General features: G+C 46.5%; 1 protein-coding gene across 2 annotated transcripts in view; it reads left to right on the top strand.

Moving 5' to 3' along the window:
• Window positions 1-6,978: 6,978 nt before the first annotated feature.
• GABRR1 (gamma-aminobutyric acid type A receptor subunit rho1) overlaps window positions 6,979-25,395 on the top strand; it is a 32,358-nt gene continuing 13,941 nt past the window's right edge. The window contains exons 1-3 of one of the 2 annotated variants that reach the window (XM_043438971.1): window positions 6,979-7,489; window positions 21,968-22,074; window positions 23,730-23,797. In XM_043438971.1, coding sequence (XP_043294906.1) covers window positions 7,386-7,489; window positions 21,968-22,074; window positions 23,730-23,797 — 279 coding nt within the window. In that variant the 5' untranslated portion in view covers window positions 6,979-7,385. Of the gene's footprint in view, window positions 7,490-20,152; window positions 20,182-21,967; window positions 22,075-23,729; window positions 23,798-25,395 lie in introns of those variants that run through there. The other variant, XM_043438972.1, reaches the window with a different exon arrangement.

Here is a 25,395-nt window from a genome sequence, read left to right as displayed (position 1 = left end):
TGTGTCAGTCTTTTATTTTTTGCAGATATCATGCTTGTATGGATTAATGAACTCCCTTCAGTTTCCCAAGGCCACCCACTAGCTGGGCTGACATAGGGGCCAAGAGTAACTCCTCTGGACTACTCTTCGTTTTAAACTACCTAGTGGTTTTCCCTGGGTCACTCATTGAGGATGTTGTTGCGTATTATTCTTTTCACTGACCCAGTCCTTTAAAGATATTTGTTATTTATTCTTAGTCCTAGATGGATCTGTAACTTAGAAGGGTTATCGCTCCCAGTGAGAGATCGCAGTACTGCAAGTCAAAACATGTCCAAGGTCACCCGAGATGTCCACGACTGCGCTGAAAATACCATGCACGTCATAAGTGCTCCATCCGTTTCTAGTTCTACCCTGATAGAGGGGAAAATTCAAGTTAACTAACGTGGCAAGCTGTGGTCATTTTTAAGAACTTGTGTTCATTTATTTTTGGCTGCACTGGATCTCCACTGCTGTGGTCAGGCTTTCTCTCCTGGTGAGCGGGGCTCCTCTCTGGCTGGGGTGTGCAGGCTTCTCATTGTGATGGCTTCTCTTGTTGCAGAACACGGCTCTAGGGCGTGTGAGCTACAGGAGATGCCTCACACGGGCTCACTTGCTGTGGCTCACGGGCTGAGTTGCCCCGCAGCACGTGAAATCTTCCTGGACCAAAGACTGAACCCGAGTCCCCTGCATCGGCAGGCAGATTCTTAACCACTGGACCATCAGGGACGTCCTATGGTGATTTTAAAAGTTAGACATCTTTAGGGCTGCCTTCCCTTGTTCTCTTTTTCAAAGGGCGGGGGATGATATATGTGTTTTTACATATCGATTTTTCACTGGTAGTTAATCTTCATAGCTTCTGAAAACCGTATTATGAAAGTCTTTCATGGCTTGTGGTAGAAAGATCTTGCCAAAGCAGGAGGTAGTGGTTGCCTCACAGAAAGGAGACCTAGTTATTCAGCAGCCAAAGGACTTTGGCCAAGTGTTTGAGGGCTTGTTCGGAGAATCACCAGATAAATGATCTAAGCATTCATGAAACAGTTATTATTTGGCTATAATTATGAGAAATAAGAGGAGGGCATGGCAACCCACTCCAGTATTCTTGCCTGGAGAATCCCGTGAACAGAGGAGCCTCGCAGGCTATATAGTCCATAGCTTTGCACAGAGTTGGACATGGCTGAAGCAACTTAGCATGCGCGCAGGCATGAGAAATAAAGAATCACAAGGAGGGGCGTTCCCTGGTGGGCCAGTGCTTAGGGCTTAGTGCCTTCCCTGCCATGGCCTGGGTTCCATCCCTGGCTGGGGAACTAAGATCCTGCGGGCTGTGCAGGACAGCCAAAAGATAAAGTAAAAAAGGGATGTAATTTTTCAGCTAACAGCATACAAAATCCTGTGCTCAGGGCTGATGTGATTAAAGGATGACTAAAATACAGTAATGACATTTATATAGTCTTAGAGAAAGAAGACTAATACGGTATGTAGGAAAACAAGTAGTCAACCATTTTAGGCAGCAGATAATTAAATGCCTGCTGGGAAAGATAGAAGGCAGAAGGAGAAGAGGGCCACAGAGGGCCAGATGGTTGGATGGCATCACTGATGCAATGGACATGAACTTGGGCAAACTTTAGGAGCTGGTGAGGGACAGCAAGGCCTGGCGTGCTGCATTCCATGGGGTCACGAAGAGTCGGACATGACTTGGTGACTGAATAACAATTAAATGCCAAAGTCAGGAGGTATAGAAGTGCTATCAGTGTACTGAAAAGAAAGGGCTTAGAGTGAGCTACTATGAACAGGGGAGGTTTTTTACAGAGAAGCACTAAATAGGGTGGTTTGGATTTGAATGAACTTGCAAAGTGAGAGAATTGGGGCAGTTACAGTATTGGGTTTAAAAAGTGGTATCAATACTAGTCAGGAATAATTTTTATGTCAAACACTATTGTTGAAAAATTTCTCCCAAATGTATTAATACATAAGCATCTGAAATAGTTAACAATATTTTAGAATATTTCAAAATTAAACTTAGAAAAAATGTAAATATACTTATATATTATCTTCCTTAAGAAATAAAAGCACTGGGCATTTAATAGTTTCATTTATTCATTTACTAAATGTTTATGGAGCACCCACGGTGAACCAGCTAAGATTCCAAGTGATGAGCAAAACAAATATGCCTCACTGATGGTTAAAATCTTAGGGATATCAATAAGATATGTTCAGATCACAGACTTATACTGTAAAAAAAAAGTTAGCTCCAAGTAACTGAAGCTTCTTATTAATTTAGATTTCCCATCAGAGATGAAAATTTCCGTATAGATGGTGGGTAGTCTTCAAATGGGCTTCCCAGGTGTCACTACTGGTAAAGAACCTGTCTGCCAGTGTGGGAGACGCAGGACTGATCCCTCTCTTGGGAAGATCCCCTGGAGGAGGGAATGGTAACCCACTCCAGTATTCCTGCCTGGAGAATCCCAGGGACAGAGGAGCCTGGTGGGCTGCCGTCCATAGGGCTGCAGAGAGTTGGACACGACTGAGTGACTTAGCACGCACACAGTCTCCAGATAGCCTGTTGTCGTTGCCATATTAAATAACTTGAATTAAGTAATTTAAGTGTTTTTAGTGGGATTGGTGGTTCAACAGGGAAATGAGAAAGAGAGCTCACGTTACAGATGGGCTTTAAAGGACCCAGGGATCAAGGACTTTGACCTGAATTAGAATAGCAATGCAGAACGGGGTTGGTAACTGAGCTGCTCATCATAAATACCAGCCTCTCCACATGCCTCAGATGAACGGTCCGACTGACGTTTTGTCCCCTCTCTCTTTAGTCTGGATGCTCTGACTGACCTGAAAAGTTTAGCTCTATATTACAAAGCGGGCCAGGAGGAAAGGGACCCAGTAAGCCCTAACAAAAGGGGTTTATTGGGATAGAAGCTGTAATTCAAGTCACTGCTACCTGATTCCTAAGATGGAAAGCAAAGTTGGAGAGTTTGGCAGATGGCTGAGTGTTCCTCCAAATTCACTCTGCTTTTTCCCCATAGTGATGGAATTTTAGCTAGACTCAGCTAAAGGTGAGTCAGCTAGAGACTGCATTTCTCAGACTCTTCACAGCTAGGAGTGGCTACGTGGCCAAGTTGTTGCCGGTGGAATGTGAATAAAAGTGATGACTACAGCTCTGTGTCACTTGTGAAATTGCTTCCCTTTCATTTCTTCTCCCTGCCTCTCTCAGTGGCCTGGACCACAGTCTTAGTGGCCACCCAACTGTGTGCGTCTAAGGACCACGCACTGAGAAAGGGCAACAAGACACAAAAGACCATCATATGCAGCAGACACCCCACCAGTCTAGGTTACTTGCCTCTGAATTCTTACTTTTCTATCTTATTTGTTTATCTTCAGATGTCTTGTCAATTCCTTCCCATGTCCGTGTCTTGCAGAGGGGCACAGACACTGCAATGGAGTCATGTGGTGTTAATCGAAAAAAAAACACAACATTCATCAAGAGCGCTTACAAGCAGGAAAGTAGCAAAGATCACAGTTTTCTGAGGTCTCCTGACCCCCGAGCTGTGTTGGGCATGGTGGACCGGGGCCAGATGGCTCCAGGATGGGCCCCTGCCATCCAGCTCTGCCGTGGGAGCTGCCTGGTGAAGGAAGAAGTGGCCCTGTTGGGAAAGCTCTGCACCTGGTCATCAGCCCATGCTTCCACTGAGCTAAATCAGAGCTGCCGAGCCAGCTCTCTGCAAGGCTACTGAGGAAAGGTAGGAAACGCACCTGTGAGGCCATCCAGATTCGTTCTCTGTGGTTATGTCCAGGCTCCCGGCTGCTGGAGCTAGTCCGGGGCTCTCCAAACAAGAAAGAAAGAGACTTTCTAATCTGGGCGTGAAAAAACCATTTAATGTCCCCCTCAGTGCCTTCTTGGCCTGGAGACATTTTTAATATACTCAACCCCAGAGTCACCCCTCTGTGCTACTTTGGTTCTTCGGTAAGTCACTATCGGCTTTGTAGGTGGCTGAGTGGTAAAGGATCCACCTGCCGATGCTGCAGACAGGAGACACGGGTTCAATCCCTGGGTCAAGATGATCATCTGGATCAGGAAATGCAACCCACTCCAGTATGCTTGCCTGGGAAATCCCACGGACAGAGGAGCCTGGCGGGCTACAGTCCATGGGGGGTCACAAAGAGTCCGAAATGCCTCAGCACAGATGCACGCGCGTGCGCGCGCACACACACACACACACACACACACACACACACACACACACATCAACTAAGTGTCTAATGATGCTTGGCTTATATTGACTTCCGGAGACATCACATACTCTGCCTTTCTTTCTGTATGTTGAACTGTTTCCAACATGTATTTATTGAAAGTGCTTTATTCTGATTTACACAAGAGGATTTAATCATGACTCACATAACCATAAAATGAACACATGTGAAAGAATTTGCTTAACTCATTAATTAGTGAGGGAACATGCTCTAACTGGTTCAAATCAGGATTTGCTTTTCAGAGATTTATATTCTCTAGTGGACAAGAGGAATAATTTGCATAGCTATGGACAGGAAAGATATGTATTACTATTAGTTTTCTACATGTTAATATCTACCTTTCACAGGGTTGTAAAATAGCATAAAGAAAATCAACACTCCTCCACTGTTGGTGGGAATGTAAATTGTAACAGCCACTATAGAGAACAGTTTGGAGGTTCCTTAAAAAACTGAAAATAGAGCTACCATATGATCCAGCAATCCCACTCCTAGGCGTATATCTGGAGCAAACCATACTTCAAAAAGATACATGCATCCAAATGTTCATTGCAGCATTTACAATAGCCAAGACATGGAAGCAATCTAAATGTCCATTGACAGATGAATAGATAAACATGTGGTACATATATACAATGGAAAACCACTCAGCCATAAAAAAAGAAAGAAATGATGCCATTTGTAGCAACACAAATGGACCTATAGATTATCATACTACATGAAGTCAGACAGAGAAAGATAAATATCATGTGATATCACATATAAGTGATATTAAAAAAAAATGATCCAAATGAACTTATACAAAGGAAAATTGACTAAAAGATCTAGCAAACAAACTTACAGTCACCAAAAGCGAAAAGGCAAGGTTCAGTTTCAGTTCAGTTCAGTTCAGTCGCTCAGTCGTGTCTGACTCTTTGTGACCCCATTGACTGCAGCATGCCAGGCCTCCCTGTCCATCACCAACTCCCGGAGTTTACTCAAACTCATGTCCATTGAGTCAGTGAAGCCATCCAACCCTCTCATCCTCTGTCTTCCCCTTCTCCTCCTGACTTTGATCTTTCCAAGCATCAGGGTCTTTTCAAATGAGTCAGCTCTTTGCAGCAGGTGGCCAAAGTATTGGAGTTTCAGCTTCAGCATCAGTCCTTCCAATGAACACCCAGGACTGACCTCCTTTAGGATGGACTGGTTGGATCTCTTTGCAGTCCAAGGGTCTCAAGAGTCTTCTCCAACACCACAGTTCAAAAGCATCAATTCTTCAGCACTCAGCTTTCTTTATAGTCCAACTCTTACATCCATACATGACTACTGGAAAAACCATAGCTTTGACTAGACGGACCTTTGTTGGTAAAGACATGTCTCTGCTTTTTAACACTCTGTCTAGGTTGGTCATAACTTTTCTTCCAAGGAGGAAGCGTCTTTTAATTTCATGGCTGCAATCACCATCTGCAGTGATTTTGGAGCCCCCAAAAATAAAGTCTGCCACTGTTTCCACTGTTTCTTCATCTATTTGCCATGAAGTTATGGGACCAAATGCCATGATCTTAGTTTTCTGAATGTTGAGCTTTAAGCCAACTTTTTCACTCTCCTCTTCTACTTTCATCAAGAGGCTCTTTAGTTCTTCCTCACTTTCTGCCAGAAGGGTGGTGTCATCTGCATATCTGAGGTTATTGATATTTCTCCGGCAATCTTGATTCCAGCTTGTGCTTCATCCAGCCCAGCGTTTCTCATGATGTACTCTGCATATAAGTTAAATAAGCAGGGTGACAATATATAGCCTTGACGTACCCCTTTCCTATTTGGAACCAGTCTGTTGTTCCATGTCCAGCTCTAACTGGTGCTTCCTGACCTGCATACAGGTTTCTCAAGAGGCAGGTCAGGTGGTCTGGTATTCCCATTTCTTTCAGAATTTTCCACAGTTTATTGTGACCCACACAGTCAAAGGCTTTGGTATAGTCAATAAAGCAGAAATAGATGTTTTTCTGGAACTCTCTCGCTTTTTCAATGATCCAGCAGATGTTGGCAATTTGATCTCTTGTTCCTCTGGCTTTTCTAAAACCAGCTTGAACATCTGGAAGTTCATGGTTCATGTATTGCTGAAGCCTGGCTTGGAGAATTTTGAGCATTACTTTACTAGCGTGTGAGATGAGTTCAGTTGTGTGGTAGTTTGAGCATTCTTTGGCATTGCCTTTCTTAGAGATTGAAATGAAAACTGACCTTTTCCAGTCCTGTGGCCACTGCTGAGTTTTGCAAATTTGCTGGCATATTGAGTGCAGCACTTTGACAGCATCATCTTTTAGGATTTGAAATAGCTCAACTGTAATTCTATCACCTCCACTAGCTTTGTTTGTAGTGAGGTGGGGAGGGATAAATTAGGAGTTTGGGATTAACACATACATACTACTACATATAAAATAGATAATCAATAAGGACCTAGGATAAGGATAGAGAACTCTACTCAATACCCTGTAATAATCTATATGGGAAAAGAATATGTAAAGGATTAGATATATGTATGTGTGTGTGCTCAGTCGTGTCTGACTCTTTGCAACCCCATGGACTGTAGCCAGGCTACATGGAGTGGGGGCGGGGAGCTGTCCAAATCCAGCCCTCAGCTGAAGCAAATAATAATGGCTAAAAGCTTAAAATAGACCCAGGGAGGAGCTCATTTTCGGGGCATAAGAAGCAATTCAGCACCTCAGGCAGTTCTGGATTTGGAAATTGTTCTGGTTCCTCCTTACTTCCTTCTATTCGTTGGACCAGAAATTCATACAGACCTTTACGAAGGAATTCACCAGGTCTGACGACGAACTTATTTAGACCAGCCAAAATAATTGGCAGCCAGGGACACAGGACTTCAACCTCCCTGCAGAAAATCCCTGACATCTGACGTAGGAGGATTTATAGGTTTAGTGGAAATTGCTTTCTCCTGCTCTCCAGATTACAGACCGTGGGTTGATTTTTTTTTTTTCTGTGAATAAACATCTTTCTAATAATGAACGGACCGATAATGTCTTAAGAGAGAAAAAGAACATCCTTTGCCTTTTCCTTCTTTTTTTTTTTCGCTGTTTCTTCAGAGAACTGTTTGGATTTGGAAACCCGTGTTGGCCGCCCAGAATATGAAAGTTGGAGTTTTCTTTTTGTGGTGGGCGTGGGTTTTGCCTACTGAAAGCAGAGTGCTCTGGCGGAAAAGAGACACACAGGAGATGTCGAAAAAAGGCAGGTGAGCGGACACTTCAGCTCCGAGGACTTAGGGGGAGATGGTGTGTTCAGCGAGCGTCTGGCTTCACTGTGGAATCGTTTCCAGTATGTGGTGTTTCCTGTGGATGCTTGCTCCTTTTCCCTTTGTCCTCCTGCTTTCCTCCCCTCCTCCTTTTACGATGTTAGAATTGTGTTTTCTTTTTAAATGATGCTTAGATCTGATACAGTGCTATCATTGCATATTCTTTAATCTCTTAGGAATTGTCCTGGGTGAAAGATTCTGGGGGAAAAAAAAGCATATATGCATGTTAAAAATAATAAGGGCAATTATTTGATGTTTGCATCCTAGGTTGGAGCAAATATGGGAATTCTCAAATGACTGATGGGACCTCTAATTAGTGAGAATGATTCTGTGAGTTCTAATTATTTCTGCTAGATGTGTAGGTCCCTTTTACAATCTTTTAAAAGAGAACAAAACAGCTTTCTTCAAGCTATATGGCCCGGAGGGTGGTTAGATTGTCCCCATTGGTCCACAGGGGTGGACCAGCCTAAGGACCAGCTGCTGATGGTTGCCAGCAAGGTACGTGCCCCCTGGCTGTGCCAGCCCGCAGAAGGAGCTCAGACAGAAACAGGCCGATCCTTCAGCAACAGCTTCACCAGGGTGGGTCTGACAGCGCTGGTGATGGAAGGGCACGCATGCACACCTGCTTGCCTGATACGCATCAATAAAACAGGATATTTGGAGACCCCGCTCCCCACTCCCAAACCAGCCCTCTCTTTACTGATGAAGAGATGGAGGCAGGAAGGACATTCTTGATTCTTGATTCTTGGTTCTTTATCAGCCTGAGTTCAAATTGAGCTTTAGCTTTCTTCATCTCCGAGTGTACGATGGACAGAGGTCAGGAGTATCAGTTAACATGGGACTTTCTTGGTGGTCCAGTGGCTAAGCCTTCTTCCCTCTGCCCAGGGGTGTGGGCTCAATCCCCGGCCTTAACACGAAGATCCCACGTGCCGTGAGGTGCAGCCAAAAACTTTTCTAAAAAAAGCAAAATCAATGAATATGAAAGGAAATCCAGCTTCTTGGCGTCTGGGGCTCTTGGGAGGGCTGGGTGTCTGACTCCTCAGTGACCTACTCTGGGTTTGAGAGAGCCCTTCACACCTGGGCTTCTGAACAGCCAGCTCTGGCTCACGGCCCTTGTTTCAGGAAGTTTTCGCAACATAGCAAAGTTAAGGAGCTGAAGTGTCCATTGGTCGTGGTGAGCCCAGGACACAGACAGGGACGGCTGTGCACAACACACATGTCCTATCACTGTCCGAGTCAGAAGCTGCTGCGCAAACAGTGGAATTTGTGGAGCGGGGCCGCCATAGAGGCGATCTGAACCAACTGTGCTCTCGAGGATTACAGATGACAGCAACAAATCCTATTGGTTGTCACCAAAAACTTCTCAGCCTCTCTCCCAAGCCAGAGTTAGAGGGGTGACTTATTAGGAAGACCAGTGTCTTACTAGTGGTAAAGAGTCTGCCTGCCAATGCAGGAGATGCAAGGACTCAGGGTGGATCCCTGGGTCAGGAAGATCCCCCGGAGAAGGAAATGGCGATCCACTCCTGTATTCTTGCCTGGAAAATCCCATGGACAGAGGAGTCTGGTGGGCTACAGTCCGTGGGGTCACACAGAGTTAGACATGACTGATCTCACACACACACACAGTGACAAAGTGAGTCCTGAAAGCGAAATAAATGTTCTTTTAAAAATTACTTAAAGGAACTTTTATTTTTATTAGGAAAGACACATTATTTTAAAAACCATAGGAAAAAAATTTTTTCAATGCACAAAAATCACCCATAATCCCCCAAACCTAGAAATAACCTTGTTAACATTTTTGTGTATTTTCTTCTGTTTTTTTTTTTTATAAGCATGTATTGAATATTAACTAGCCTGGGATCTTTCTATGCATATAGTTTTGTAACCTTATTGTATTTAATGTGATTTTATCTGCATATTTTCTTATTTGAGGTATATAGTGTTATCATTTGAATGAACACACTATAAAGCACAATAATAATTATAACCGCTTAAGTATCTTCCTCTGCTTACAGTATTTAATTGCTTTCTCTTTGTTATTATAAATATGCTGTCTGGATATCTTCACATATAAGGTCATTGCTTATGTGCATGATTATTTAATTAGGATAGACTCCTGGAAGTATATTAGATCAAATGGCATAAAAACATTTAAAGTGCCAGTATAATTGGCAGAATCGCTTTCCAAAATGGTGAACTCAACCAGGTGTTTTGTTTTTATGTAGCCTAAATTTTTAAAGGGCTCACTTAATTTTAGCCAGACTCTAAACTGATAAACTGCTGGTAATTTGTAGCCAGGCTGCTTTTCACGGTTCGTACTAATAACGTAAGAAGCAAGGTGAACATAGGCACACGGTGAGGGTGAGGCTAGTGAGGGGCCAGTGATGCAAAATTTAAAGAGACCCTCGGGAATTCCCTGGCGGTCCAATGGTTACCACTCCTTCCACTGCCAAGGGTGCAGGTTCGATCCCTGGTCAGGGAACTAAGATCCCACAAGCTGCAGAACAGGACTGAAAAACAAATGGCTGACCGAATGAATGAATAGGGCCTTGCACGACCCAAGGGTAGGGGCCTTCTTACATTTTGTTCCTCACCTGGGGCTTACTCTAGTCTCTGCCCTGGCAAATAATTTCTGTGTTTTTCTCAGCATCTTCTCGGGAGATATATTGAGGTGGAACCCACCTTCATGAAACGTGCAGGATAAAGATCAGAGTGCCAGGGCATGGAGCAGTGTTTCTAGAATGTATCAATACTTATGGTCTCTCCTTCCCCCTTGGAAGAATGAAAATCTAGCCTGTCTACACTGCAGGCCCCTGGACTAATTCTGGCTCAAGCTCTGGAAGCACAAGCTGACCCCATCAGAAGCAAAGTACCATTAGCATTCTTGCTTGTAATGCTGTAGAACTCAAGTTTAAACTGCAGGACAGAGAGGATCTGAGAGTTTCAGCTGATTTCCACTTTGGGGAGATGACACTGTGGCAGGTGGCAGGGGAATGCAGAAGGAGTTGCAAGGCAGACACAAAAGTCATACAGAGTCCCTGCTTTAGACCAGATGAGAGACGGTGAGAGCCGGAGCTAGGGCAGTATTAGTGGGATGAAATGAACAGGGGTGGGGGAAGATGGATGAGAACTGTAAGGAGGCATGATTGTCAGGATTAGACTGGTGGGAGTCTAGCAGGTATCTGGAAGGTGTAACTGGGTCGAGGGGAGTGCCTGGGAAGGGAGAGCAGGAGGAGAAGCAGGTTTGAGGGAAAGAAGTTGAGATCCGTATGAGCATGTGGACCCGGGTGTGCTCACAAGCTACTAGGAGATGGTTGTCCAGGTGACAGGAAGGCCTAGGTCTGTGGCTCAAAAGAGAATTAGGGTCTGGAGATGCAGCTGTCAGGAGAAATCCTCGGTGTTGAGGGATGAAGTGGCCCAAAGGCAGCATGAGATAAGAGCAGGACAAAGGAGAGAGTTGGGGGGATGAGCAACACTGAAGGATGGATGGATGAAGAGGACTCAGTGGGGACCTCCCTGGTGGTCCAGTGGTTAGGGATTCGCCTTGCAATGCAGGGGATGCAGGTTCAATCTCTGGTCGAGGAACTAAGATCCCACATGCTGCAGGGCAACTGAGCTCACTTGCCATGAGGGAAGATCCCACATGACGAAGCTAGAGGACTCTGGGAAGGAAGCTGGAAATGGGTGATCAGAGAAACAGGTGTAGAATTGGAATGGAGAGGTGTCAAAGAGGCTAAGGGACCATCTATGGGACAGTTGTCATATGCTTGTTTCAGAGCAGGCACCGTCCTGGGCAGTGGGTGCCTCATCAGTGACCGAGTCACCTACAGACTCTCCCCGTAAGAGGCTTACGGGCCAGAGAGGTGTTCAGTTGAGGTGTCAAAGGTTTCCAGAAGGAGGGAGCGATCCATAGGGTCAGATCCCACTAGGGTCAAAATCAGTCAGGTAAAGGGCCAAGATGCAAGCTCCACTTACAGGGTGAAGAGCCGTTAACAATCTCAGCAAGAGGAGATGGGTGGTGGTATGTTGATGAGAGGAGAAAATGGAGTGAATGTGGTTCACTTTTACAAGAAGCCTGGCTGTGAACTGGACCAGTGAGACTAGGAGAAGGTGAGAGGGATAGACAGGTGACGGGAGCTTGTACTCGGTGGGAGCTTGCAGCGGGTTCAGGCGATGAAGGGCAGAGGCCAGGAGGGAGGAGGTTGTTGGCTGTCAGATCCTGTCCTGACAAAGCGCAAACCTCTGGGTTACGGGTGGGGTCTCTCTGATCACCCTACACCTCTTTCATTAGATTTTTATTTTAAAATATTTCTTCTTCATTTGGCTGTGCTGGGTCTTGGTTGAGGCTGGCAGGACCTGGTTCCCCGAGCAGGAATTGAACCTGGGCCCCTGCCTGGGGAGTGTGGAGTCTTCACTGCTGGACCACCAGGGAAGTCCTGTGACTTTTTCTTTCAAGTTAGCAGTGTTCTGCCTTCATTGCATCCCTTCATTCTCCAGAGAGCTTGCTAGAACTTTGTCTTCACGTTGTGCTTCTTGCTCTGGTCTAGTTGCAAGGCGCCGCTCATCCTGATAGTTTCCTGACTTCACTGGGCTGCTCCAGGGCTCACCACACCCGTCTCTTCCCTCTTCCTCTGGCTCATTTTTCCCCCTCCTCCAACATTTAGCATAGATCTCACCTTTTTTCGAGGACCTTCCTTGGCCCTCCCCCACCCCTGCGTCTCAAGTCTCAGAAGACTTTTTTCCAAGCTTCCACGGCCCCCAGCTATCCTATCTCAGACAACTAATCACTCAGCATTATCAGCCTATGAGCCCCCTGAGAGCCGTCTGCCTAGGCTGCCATAACAAAACACCACAGGTTGGGTGGCTTAAACAACAGACATTCATTTTCTCAAGTCCTGGAGGCTAGAAGGAGAACAGGAAGTTATACTCATGGATGTAAAATTCAGGTTGAATCATATGAAAATGTTTTCATATGTCAAAACCAGTGCAATGTTCATGCTAACATTCCTTCCCAGAAAACAAATTTGCCCCCATCTTGCCCTTGCTGCACTCTCTTGTCCCCCTGGGAAGGCCATAGCTGGCCAAGTCTGTGTGTTGAGGATCCATCAGGCTGGTGGGAACCTGGGTCCATCGTGGTGGCAAGAAGGCTGGATCAGAAAACTCTGAGACAGCACAGACACCCCACCCACGCCAGACACAGCCTTCCAGTTCCAGGCAACTCAGGTCTCCCAAGGTGTGCAGACCTTAGGCATCAAGGAACATTCACTGTCTCGATTAGCCAGGGTTCTCCCAAGAAACAGAACCAATAGGATGTGCGTAACATGTATATAGGAGAAGGCAATGGCACCCCACTCCAGTATTCTTGCCTGGAAAATCCCATGGATGGAGGAACCTGGGGCTGCAGTCCATGAGTTCGCTAAGAGTTGGACACGACTGAGCGACTTCACTTTCACTTTTCACTTTCATGCATTGGAGAAGGAAATGGCAACCCACTCCAGTGTTCTTGCCTGGAGAATCCCAGGGACGGGGGAGCCTGGTGAGCTGCCGTGTGTGGGGTCGCACAGAGTCGGACACGACTGATGCGACTTAGCAGCAGCAGCAGCATGTATGTATGTATGTATGTGTATGTATATGTATGTCTGTACGTGTGTGGGGCTTCCATGGTGGCTCAGTGATAAAGAATCTGCCTGACAATGCAAGAGATGCAGGTTCAATCCCTGGTCAGGAAGATCTTCTAGAGAAGGAAATGGCAACCCACTCCAGTATTCTTGCCTGGGAAGTCCCATGGACAGAGGAGCCTGGTGGGCTATAGTCCATGTGGTCCCAAAAGAGTCAGACACAACTTAGATACTAAACAACAACAATGTATGTATGCGTATCTATTTACCTATCTATCTCTCTGTGGTATTACACACACACACACATATATATAATGCAATATTTATTATAATATATATACCTATATATGTATATATATGGGGCTTCCCTGGTGGCTCATAAGGTAAAAAATCTGCCTGCAATGCAGGAGCCTGGGTTCAATCCCTGGGTTGGGAAGAGCCCCTGGAGGAGGGCATGGCAACCCACTCCAGTATTCTTGCCTGGAGAATCACATGAACAGAAGAGCCTGGCGGGCTATAGTCCATGGGGTCGCAAAGAATTGGACGCAAGTGAGTGACTAAGCGCATACGTACACACACACACACACACACACACACACACACACATGACAGGAGCTGGGGTGGGAGGGGGATTTATTTAAAGAATTGGCTCATGTGATTGTGTGGGCAACCAAGTCTGAAATTTACATGGCAGGCAGGCAGGCAGGGGGAAATTCCAGCAGTTGTTGATGTTAAGCTGAAGGCAGTCTGCAGGACCAAATTCCCTCTTCCTCAGAGGACCTCAGTCTTTTTTTTCCCCCAAGGTCTTCAACGGATTGGATGGGACCTACCCACATTATGAAGGGTAATCTAAAGGCTACTGATTTAAATGTTAATCACATCTTTAGAAAACCTTCACAGCAACATCTAGGCTGGTATTTAAATCAAAAACTGGTACCAGAGTCTAGCCAAGTTGACACCTAACTTACCTATCACACATTCTTAGAGGCAGTGGTTTGAAAAGGAGATCATCAGTTACTTAAAAATCCATTTAGTGAGGAGCCCAAGGAAATTTATACCTGAGGGATTTATACACAATCCTTACTCATTATGTGGAAGAATGCACAGTCTCTCCTTGCAGTTCAGGAAATGCAGAGTAAATAACAAGATAGCAGAAATAAATAAAATAAAAAAATTAAATGCACACACACATACTCACATGACCCCCAGGCCGACGAGTCTGTGGGGAACACAAAACCATCTCCGTGGGGCTCTGACAGCAGACTGACCATGTCCACGTTGCCATCTGCCAGCAGGACTAGAGCTATAACGTTGTTGTTCAGTCGCTGAGTTGTCTTTCTGACCCTGTGGACTTCAGCATGCCAGGCTTGAAGATGAAAGAATGAACAAAGTGAAGTATAACTTATCGAATGCTCTGCTATGAGTTAAATGAGCCTTCCGGCAGAACCTTGCTCCTAACAGGCCCCCAGGCCCGATGATGTTTTGAGAAAACATCATCCATAGACAAACTGGCTGGGAAGTACAGTAAAGAAATATCAAGAAGAAGGACCGTGGGCCAGAATTTTTCATTATCTCCAAGAATATAGAATAAAAATGCATGTTCAAAAAACATACACCCTCCATTCAGTCCAAGGAGCTGTCTCAAATGTCATCCTGCATTATCATAACTTCAGTTCAGTCAGTTGCTCAGTCGTGTCCAACTCTTTGAGACCCCATGAATCGCAGCACGCCAGGCCTCCCTGTCCATCACCAACTCCTGGAGTTTACCCAAACCCATGTCCATCGAGTCAGTGATGCCATCCAGCCATCTCATCCTCCATCGTCCCCTTCTCCTCCTGCCCCCAATCCCTCCCAGCATCAGGGTCTTTTCCAATGAGTCCACTCTTCGCATGAAGTGGCCAAAGTATTGAAGTTTCAGCTTCAGCATCAGTCCTTCCAATGAACACCCAGGACTGATCTCCTTAGGATGGACTGGTTGGATCTCCTTGCAGTCCAAGGGACTCTCAAGAGTCTTCTCCAACACCACAGTTCAAAAGCATCAATTCTTCTGTGCTCAGCTTTCTTTATAGTCCAACTCTCACATCCATACATGACCACTGGAAAAACCATAGCCTTGACCAGACGGACCTTTGTTGGCAAAGTAATGTCTCTGCTTTTTAATATGCTGTCTAGGTTGGTCATAACTTTCCTTCCAAGGAGGAAGCGTCTTTTAATCTCATGGCTGCAATCACCAACTGCAGTGATTTTTGGAGCCCCCCAAAAATAAAGTCAGCCACTGTTTCCACTGTTTCCCCATCTATTGCCCATGAAGTGATGGGACCGGATGCCATGATCTTAGTTTTCTGAATGTTGAGCTTTAAGCCAGCTTTTTCACTCTCCTCTTCCACTTTCATCAAGAGGCTTTTTAGTTCCTCTTCACTTTCTGCCATAAGGGTGGTGTCATCTGCATATCTGAGGTTATTGATATTTCTCCTGGCAATCTTGATTCCCGGCAATCTTGTGCTTCCTCCAGCCCAGCGTTTCTCATGATGTACTCTGCATTTAAGTTAAATAAGCAGGGTGACAATATACAGCCTTGACGTACTCCTTTTCCTATTTGGAACCAGTCTGTTGTTCCATGTCCAGCTCTAACTGTTGCTTCCTGACCTGCATATAGTTTTCTCAAGAGGCAGGTCAGGAGGTCTGGTATTCCCATCTTTTTCAGAATTTTCCACAGTTTATTGTGATCCACACAGTCAAAGGCTTTGGTATAGTCAATAAAGCAGAAATAGATGTTTTTCTGAAACTCTCTTGCTTTTTCGATGATCCAGTGGATGTTGGCAATTTGATCTCTGGTTCCTCTGGCTTTTCTAAAACCAGCTTGAACATCTGGAATTTCATGGTTCATGTATTGCTGAAGCCTGGCTTGGAGAATTTTGAGCACTACTTTACTATCGTGTGAGATGAATGCAATTGTGCAGTAGTTTGAGCATTTTTTGTCCTGCCTTTCTTTGGGATTGGAATGAAAACTGACCTTTTCGTCCTGTGGCCACTGGTGAGTTTTCCAAATTTGCTGGCATATTGAGTGCAGCACTTTGACAGCATCATCTTTTAGGATTTAAAATAGCTCAACTGGAATTCCATCACCTCCACCAGCTTTGTTCATAGTGATGCTTCCTAAGGCTCACTTGATTTTACACTCCAGGATGTCTGGTTCTAGGTGAGTGATCATACCATTGTGATTATCTAGGTCGTGAAGATCTTTTTTGTATAGTTCTTCTGTGTATTCTTACCACCTCTTCTTAATATCTTCTGCTTCTGTTAGGTCCCTACCATTTCTGTCTTTTATTGAGCCCATCTTTGCATGAAAATTTCCCTTGGTATCTCTAATTTTCTTGAAGAGATCTCTAGTCTTTCCCATTCTATTGTTTTCCTCTGTTTCTTTGCATTGATCCCTGAAGAAGGCTTTCTCATCTCTCCTTGCTATTCTTTGGAACTCTGCTTTCAAATGGATATAAATCTCCTTTCCTCCTTTGCTTTTCACTTCCCTTCTTTTCACAGCTATTTGTAAGGCCTCCTCAGACAGCCAAGTATCCAACTTGGAAAATGTCAATTCCTTCTTTATAAGTTCCTAGGGACTCAATCAGTAAATGCACTCATTTTTTTCCCGACCAGGACTGAACCCACTTCCCCTGCATTGGAAGCTTGGAATTTAAACCACTGGACTGACAGGGAAGTCCCAGTACATGCCCTGTTTAATCAGTGAGTGGGCACCAGTTGTGTGCAAGGTCCATGCTGGCTCTTCTGTGAGGGGAAAGGTAAGCTTGGACCTTGCACATTGAACCCAAATTCCAGGCAATGGGAGCCAGATCTCCCAGTGAGATACAGTGGCCAAACTTGCCTCCCATCCTTAGAGCCAGAGCCTCTGAGTGTGACTCCTGGCTCCTTCAGTTTCACAAGGTATTCAAACCGTCTGTGTCTTAGCTTCCTCATGTATAAAATGGGCACAACAGCAACACCTACGTCACAGGATTGTTATAAGGACTAACCCAGTTAATACATGTGATCTAGTTAGCCTGGTAACTGGCAGAGAGTCAGTACTCAGGCAGTGTTAGCTGTCCTTTTATTGGCTGCGTGTTACACTTCATTTCAAGGCTAATACTCATACCTCAGCTGGTAAAATGATGCTGGTGACATGAAAAGTATTTTAAGATCTACTGTAACTTGAGTTAAAAGCAAGTTACAGCGTTTTTCCCTCTCTCAGGGTTGTAAGGATATATTCAGGATGGTACAGATTACTTCTTAGTGGTTTTCATCCTTTGCTTTAGGCTTCAATCTATTTTCTAAAAAAATGTTAACATAGGAATGTGAAGAGAAAATAGTTATTTTAAAATATTAAATAGCAACAATTTTAGAAAGATTTTACAGGAGTTCCCCGGTGGTCCAGTGATTGGGACCTGGCGCTTTCACTGCCATGGCCGGGGTGCCATCCCTGGTCGGGGAACTAGGATCCCACAAGTTGCATGGTGTGGCAAAAAAAAGAGTAAGATTTTCCGTGCCCTAATTATCAGTTTTTTTGCTAAGCTAGAATCTCAGCTTCTTGGCGGCAGAGGCAGTGACGTCTCGAACGTGGCAGCGCTCCCTTTAGTCGGGCCCAGTTCGGTTTCAGACGGGCCCACGGCCACGCGGGGCTTCCCTGGGGGCTCAGCGTAGAGAAGCCACCTGCCGGTTCAGGAGGTCGCGTTCGATCCCTGGGTGGGGAAGATGCCTCGGAGGAGAGCGCGGCAACCCACTCCGGTATTCTTGCCTGGAGAATCCCATGGACAGAGGAGCCTGGTGGGCTACGACACAGCGACGAAGCAACAACAAAAGCCACAGTACGATGGGGCCAAACTCGATGTTTATTCCTCCCCCCTTTCTCCCCGCATCTCTTGTACTGCTCTCTCTGGCACCCATCCAAAGAACTACCGTTCTTCACTCACTCACATTACTGAGAGTCCATGGGCACCCAAAGATGAAGAGGACTCTGCGCTCAGCGGCCGGTGGCCTCCTCCTGCCCCTGCCGGCCGTCCGTTGTGATGGCCTGCAGCCCTCCGCCCAGTCTTTGCCCTTCCCCAGCCCTGGGACCATCCCCTGCAGCGCGCACACCTGCCCCTGCCCCAGTTTGTCGCGGATGACGTAATCCCTGCGCATCAGCCCTGATATCCCTGGGCATCAGTCAGGTCTTGGCAGAAAACAGCACTGCACTCCAAAGGGCTTAGCCAATAATTGAATAAAGAGACCGCTCGCAGAGCGGTGCCCAGGGTTCAGGGCAGAAGCCAGGCAAGCGAACACCCCACCCCCAAGCACGAGAAATACAGGAAGCCACGGCGACCCGCAGGCCTGCTGGGGAAATTGTGTAACCGGAGCTCACTGAAGTACCATGATTACCTGTGGTCACAGAGGACACAGACATCGCTGGTCCCTGGCATGGAAGCCGAGAGAGAAGGAGGGATTACCCTCGGCTGTCTCATCCCCTGCCAGCGCACTTTGGGCTGAATCCCTAAGCTGAAGTGCAAGGATGCCCAAGAGAAATGGTCCACCTGGCAATGGGTCGCTCTCCATACTGACAGCTTCATGGCAGTTCCGGATTTAAAATGCCATCAGTTTCAGCTGGGGAGATAGTTTAGGTCAGACCTCTTCACATCAGGCCTTCTGAATAATTAATCCTGCAATTCCTGCTTCTGTGGGTCATGGGGATTGCTCGTCAAAAAGCTAAAATAACGTATTGCAGTTTTGTAGTCTTTTTTTTCTTTCACATTTTATTCCAGTTAGATTGGAAGCAAATCTACAGGGTGACGGATACTTTGCTGATTTGAGTACCTGGACTCTCTAGAACACCTTTAGTTTTAATTTCATAGTAAGCCTCAAAGACAGAGTGCACAAAGATGCGCTGAAGTAAGGCCGACAGTGACCAGAGGGGCACGCCCACGACCGTGAGGGGTCTCTTCCCCACACCTAAGCTGCAGAGATTTGCACCAGTGCCTCTACTCCCAGCCAAGGGGCAGGGAGCAGAGGGAGGCGGCTCCTGGCTCCATAAGGAGAGAGAGAGGAGGTGGGCAGCAACGGCTTCCTCCCTGCCTTCCAGCAGCAGCTGGAAGATCCTGGATGAAGATCCTGATCCATTAGTTGAGATTCTTCCCCGGGGCGTTGCCTTTGCTGCCAGCTCAGCGATTTCCTTCCTTTAGGAGGAAACGTCCTGTTGGCTGAGAAACAACAACGGCTCTTCCACGTGCAGTCCACCTTCGAGTTCAAAAAGCAAGTACCCACACACGTACCCACACGCACGATCCCACTGGCTCCACGCGGCCCTGGTCCTCTCAGAGCTGCGCCTTCAGCAAGATGAGGAAACCAAACCCCAGCAAAGGCACGCGGCAGGCAGGTCCCTGGAGGTGGGGCTCTGTTTCCCCGTCTCCCTGACACATTCTCCGCTCCCCGCCCAGAATGATAGTTTCTTCAGGAAAGAAGATAAGCAAAGGACTTAATGGTGGACAGGGCCAGTTACAAGGGAGGAATTCGTGTGTTGAGGATGAATGCACCAGAGCTCTGGTTCTCAAAGTGCCATCCCCAGGGACTTCTCTGGCGGCCCAGGGTTAAGACTCCGTGCTTCCAATGCAGAGGGCACAGGTTCCATCCTTGGTCAGGGATCTAATACCTCACATGCCGGGTGGCATGACCAAAACATTAAAATAAAGTCCATCTCCTGATCACCAGCAGCAGCAGCATCTGGAAACTTGTGACAAATACAAATTCTCAGACCTCAGCCCAGACCTGCTAAATCAGAAACTCTGGGGCAAGAGGAGGTTCAGGAACCCAGGCCTGAAACAGGCCTCCAGGAGCCGCTGATGTAGGCCAACGTCTGGAACGTGTGCATTGAAAGAAGTGTGGGTGTGCGTGCGTGGTACACGGGAGGGCACACACATACTGCTGCTGGGACAAGGAGGAGCTGGGAGGGCAGTTCATCGTTTCTGTGAGTTCCAGAGATGCTGCTGAGGGGTAAGTGAAGACCGTAAAAGGCCCTTGAGGCACTGATTGTAGCAGCGAAAGACTAGAAGCAACTCTGTGCCCACCGATAGAGGACCGAGCGCCTGGGTGACGGTGCATCTGTGCAATGCAACACTACGCAGTGTGAAGAAGAATATGAGGCTTGGGGTGCTTTGATATGCAAAAAAATCCAAGCTATATATATATAGAAAGGAAGAAAGAAAAAGTGTAAGTTTATATGTTACTTGATGTATAAAAATAAGAGACCATTTGCCACAGCATACATGACAAATACTGTATGATTTCACTTCTATGTGGAATTAAATAAAAAACTATGCAGAACAGACAGGTGGTTGCCCTAGGTGGGGGGTGTGGGGTGGGCGAAATGGATGAAAGGGATCAAGAAGTACAAGCCTCCAGTTATATCATATATAAGTCCTGAGGATGTTACTATGGTGATGATAGTTAACACTACTATATTTTATATTTGAAAACTGTAAGAGTATCTCTTAAAGTTTCTCATCACAAGAAAAAAAAAGTGTGACTATGTGAGGTGAGGGATGTTAACTAGATGCATTGTAATAATTTTACCACAAAATATACATGTATCAAATGATCATGTTGTACACCTAACACAAATACAATGTTAAGTGTTGATTATGTCTCAATGAAACTCGAAAAATAGGAGATATAAGAATGTATGTTTGTATTTACTTGTACCTACAAGATACTGTGAACAGATAGACCAAAAACCAATAAGAGAGGCACCAGGGGGAGGGGGAACGTCCCTGGTGGTCCAGTGGTTACGACTCATGCTGGCAAAGCAGGGGCTCTGGGTTGATCGCTGGTACGGGAACTAAGATCCTACAAGCCCCACGGCCAAATGAAGAACAGAGACAGCAGTAACGGTGGTTGGGGGAACGGGATGAATGGAGGCACAGGTAGAAAGCCAACTTTTCATTGCATTTCCTTTTTCTTTTTAATTGTCAAATCCTGCAAATATATTACCTACTTAGAAAAAGTGAAAATGAATTAAAATGGCCTTAGATGCAATTCAGAAGCAGAAGCACAAGAAGCTGCCCCCCAGGGAGCCAGAATAGTTGGCATTTGACCCAAGGGCAAGTCCGCGCTCTCTCTACAGGATGGGCTGGCGGGGTCCAAGGGAGCCAGGCTCAGCCCACACCCACCGCCTCTCCCCTCCAGCTGCAACCTCCCCAAATGGCCAAGGAGCTTTGGGTGAGTTTAGACTTATTAGTAAGCCCCAGGACCAGCAGTTTTCAGCCTTGGTTTCACATTAAAATCATCTAGGAGGCTTTTAAAAACAATAATGTCCAGGTTGCATTCTGCCCAGATCGGCACCTCTGAGATGGGGCCTGGATGTTGGATTTTTAATATTTTATTTATTTTAAAGTCTTTGTTGAATTTTTACAATATTGCTTCTGTTTTATGTTTTTTTGGGTTTTGGCCATGAGGCATGTAAGATCTTAGCTCCCTGAGCAGGGAGCGAACCCACACCCCCTACAACGGAAGGCAAAGTCTTCACCACTGAACCGCTGGGGAAGTCCCGTGGATGTTGCTATTTTGCAAGCTCCTCATTCACATTCCTAAACTCCTGTCTTGGACCTTCTGGGTTGGTTCATTGATCCAGAAAGCCGGGGAAAGGAAGAGAGGATTTTCAGTAGCTTTAAAGAGGAAATACCACAGCCCATCAAACTTGTCAAGATCAAGTCTGAATGCAAATAGTTTTCATCTGACTTAATTAGGGTATGTGATCAACCTGTTTTCTCCTGCTCTGCAGCCCAATTCTTAAACGAAGCCCTGATATTACGAAATCGCCACTAACAAAGTCAGAGCAGCTTCTGAGGATAGAGGACCACGATTTCAGCATGAGGCCTGGCTTTGGAGGTATGAGGCATGCACTCCTGGGGCTTGTCTTCTTTGCAGGTCCTTCTGTCTGTCTGTGGGCAGCATCAGACCAGGGAAGCATTCAGCATTGCTCCCTACCCCAATCAGGTCTGCCTAGGTTGTGAACAAGGCCTGGGCCCTCAGCATCATCTGAGCACCTGCCCTGGCCAGCCTGCCTTGGGCTCTGCTGAATGCATTCTTGGGAGGCAGCTGCTGGTTGGTGGCCAGGCCAGCCGAGCTGTCCTCAGGCCACAGCTCCCAACAAGGATGTCTCAGTATTAGGGAGGCTAGTAGCTGGCAGTGGGGACAGTTGCGGTCCAAAGTTGCCTCCTGAAAATGCTCTGAAATAACAATCTTTTTTTTTAAATTGAGTCTTTTAAATTTATTTCTTGATTTGTGGGAACAGTTTTTGAAATTTTCTTAAATGATGCTCACTTTCATAGCTCCTAGAAATGCATAATTTTTTAAATAAAATGTAAAAGTTCTGTCTGCAATATATGTTTAAAAATGCACAATAATCATACCCCTAAAATCACAACTGCATTATCAATTTAATGTGAAATACCAATCTTGGACTAAATTTGTTCTTATCCTGGAGCTGGCAGACAGAACTCTGGGCCCATGTCCTAGGGTAGAGTGTGGTCTGCTGAGTTTAATTAAATGAAAATTGTTTAGAAAATAATGATTTAGTGCCAGAGCCCTTTGAAGCTTAGCCTGCAGCTGCCAGGTTTCAGGTTTCTTAGCGTCAAATAGGGTTTTCATTCCTATGAGTTTTGTGTTTTTTTTCCCCTGGGGAAAAAAATATTTATTTCAGAAATCATTCTCATGCCTTTTATTTCTTCCAGTCACTTTTGCCTAAAGGATAACAGGTTCCAGAAGGCAGCCTTTATTCAGTCCTTAATCTGCTGCTGTTGGGCCTGAAGTCACCTTTTCACTCCGTGATGATGTTCCACGATGGTATTCTCTGCTGATGTCCCGTGCCTGTCCTGTACACCCGAAAGCAAGGGAGGAAAAGAGGCGGCAATCTACTTCCCGATAATTCTTTATTTTTATAAATATTAAGTTTTTATGGCCTAGAAATGCCCCCCAAATATAATGTTTTCACATCCACCCAGTGTATCACATCCCCCATGGAGGCGACTCCATCATCTAGCAAAGATGCAGATCGGCACCTTGGCAAACGTTTTGAATATGACCTTGGTTCTAATTCACCAAGCAGGGCCTTTCTCCTGGCCAGAGACACTGGCTTCCAAGATGAAAGAGGGTGCAAAATCAGGAGGTAAATACAAAAATTAAAAAACGTGTGCCTTCATGTTGAGGAGTAACTCTTTAGATGGGACCCAACGTTGACTCAAGTCTCATCGTTCCTTTAAATGATCATATGTAACCAAAGACAAATGCTTTGTATTAACTTCCTCATTTCAGAATCACCTGACTGATTCAAAACGAAAAGAATTTTTTTTTTTTGCCTTAGTTGGAATATTCCAGGGAGCGAGCCCATGATGCCACACTTTAATCTCTGGTTTGACTCTAGCCTGGCATGTGGGACACCAAACCTTCAAATCTGAACGTTAGGAGAAATACTCCTTATGCCTGTCTCATTCAAAGTCAGAGTTCAAGTAAAGAGTAAACCTCTTGCCACACTCTGTCCCCAGGGCCGGCCATTCCTGTGGGCGTGGACGTGCAGGTGGAAAGCTTGGACAGCATCTCGGAGGTGGACATGGTAAGTGCTTCTCTGACCAGGGCTGCGGATGGGGGGGTTCCCTCAGGCCCTGCGCTGGTCCAGGAACTCCACACACCAGAATTCCCCGGGCTCACCACTCCCGGCAGTGGGAATTCGCACACTCATTTTACAGGCAGCTCAGGGAGGTTGAGACACCTGCTCAAAGCTGCCCAGCTGGTGTGAAACAGCCGCACGACAGACGTGATCGTCCCCACCCCAGGGTCCAGCGCCCCCGGGCTGTGTTCTCTGGGCAAATGCTGTCCAGCACAAACGGCGGGATCCAAGAGCCAGACACAAGCTACTCCTGTGGTCTCCGTGTCTGGCTGTGAAAATGTAGAAAAAGCTCTGTTTTTCTTTTTCAAATGGGCTTAGATTGACAAATGGAACATCCTACAACTCCTTGACTGACAGGACCTTTTAGAAACTTGTCTTAGCTGGGGAGAGGCAGAGCTGAGACTAGCCTTCTGGCATGAGCAGTTTAGTGGCAAACCCGCTCCAGCATTTCTTCCTGGAAAGCTCCATGGACAGAGCAGCCTGGTGGGCTACAGCTAACGGGGCTGCAAAGAGTCAGACACAACTGAGCATACACAGACACCAAGGAAATACAAGAAAAGAGTAGGGGCACTCTCTGATGGTCCAGGGCTTAGGACTCCACACATTAACTACTGAGGGCCTGAGTTCAATTCCTGGCCAGGGAATGAAGATCCTGCAAGCCTATATGTGTGCGTGCGTGCGTGTGTGTGTGTGTGTGCACGTGTGCATGTGTGTGCATGTGTGTGCGTGCATGCGAGTGTGCGCGTGTGCACACGCGCGCGTGTGTGTGTGTGTGCCTGCTAGGTCGTTTCAGTCATGTCCAGCTCTGTGAGACCCCATGGACTGCAACCCGCCAGGCTCCTCTGTCCATGGGATTCTCCAGGCAAGAATACTGGAGTGGGTTGCCGTGCCCTCCTTCCGGGGATCTTCCTGACCCAGGAATCGAACTTGTATCTCCTGGGTTTACCTGTATTGGCAGGCAGGTTCTTTACCACTATCACCACCTGGGAAACCCACATATATATATATATAGTGGTGTCAAAAAAAATTATCTTTATCTATATAAGAAGAGGGTGGAGAGGTGAGACAGGGAAAAGGAAGGAAGAAAAAACGGTCATGTCATCAAATCAGGTCTATGTGAGAATCAGTCCCTTTGGGCTTCTCTGGGAGTCAGCAAAAAGTTCACCTCAGGATTGTCCCCACTCTGGGCCCGGAGAGCTGGGTTACCCACCCCCTTGCCCGTCCCCAGCCCCGCTCCCTGGCTGAGGGCTGCTTCCGGCACGAACTCTCAGGCTGGCAGGTGGCCCTGTGTGTGGGCAGGCTGCCCTCAGGCTGGGGTCCATGCACTGGCGGGAGCAGCCTTCTGCAAGCGGAGGCAAGCGCCCAGGGGTGGGGTGGGGTGGGAATCAGGCCCTCTCTGTAGGGCCTCCTGCTGAGTCCCGCATGCAGGGTTCCCTGCCTCCCGAGGCAGCAGAGACTAGAAGCCAGGCCTCCCTGGGCTCAGCTCACCCCCCAGCCTGGGGGTGGGGGTGCAGGATGCCCTGCGGTCCCCCGGCCGGTCATTG

The sequence above is a fragment of the Cervus canadensis genome, chromosome 20, assembly GCF_019320065.1.
Source record: "Cervus canadensis isolate Bull #8, Minnesota chromosome 20, ASM1932006v1, whole genome shotgun sequence".
NCBI classification, from domain to species: domain Eukaryota; kingdom Metazoa; phylum Chordata; class Mammalia; order Artiodactyla; family Cervidae; genus Cervus; species Cervus canadensis.
The sequence above is the reverse complement of the archived record's forward strand: the minus strand, read 5'-3'. Positions and strand labels throughout refer to the sequence as shown.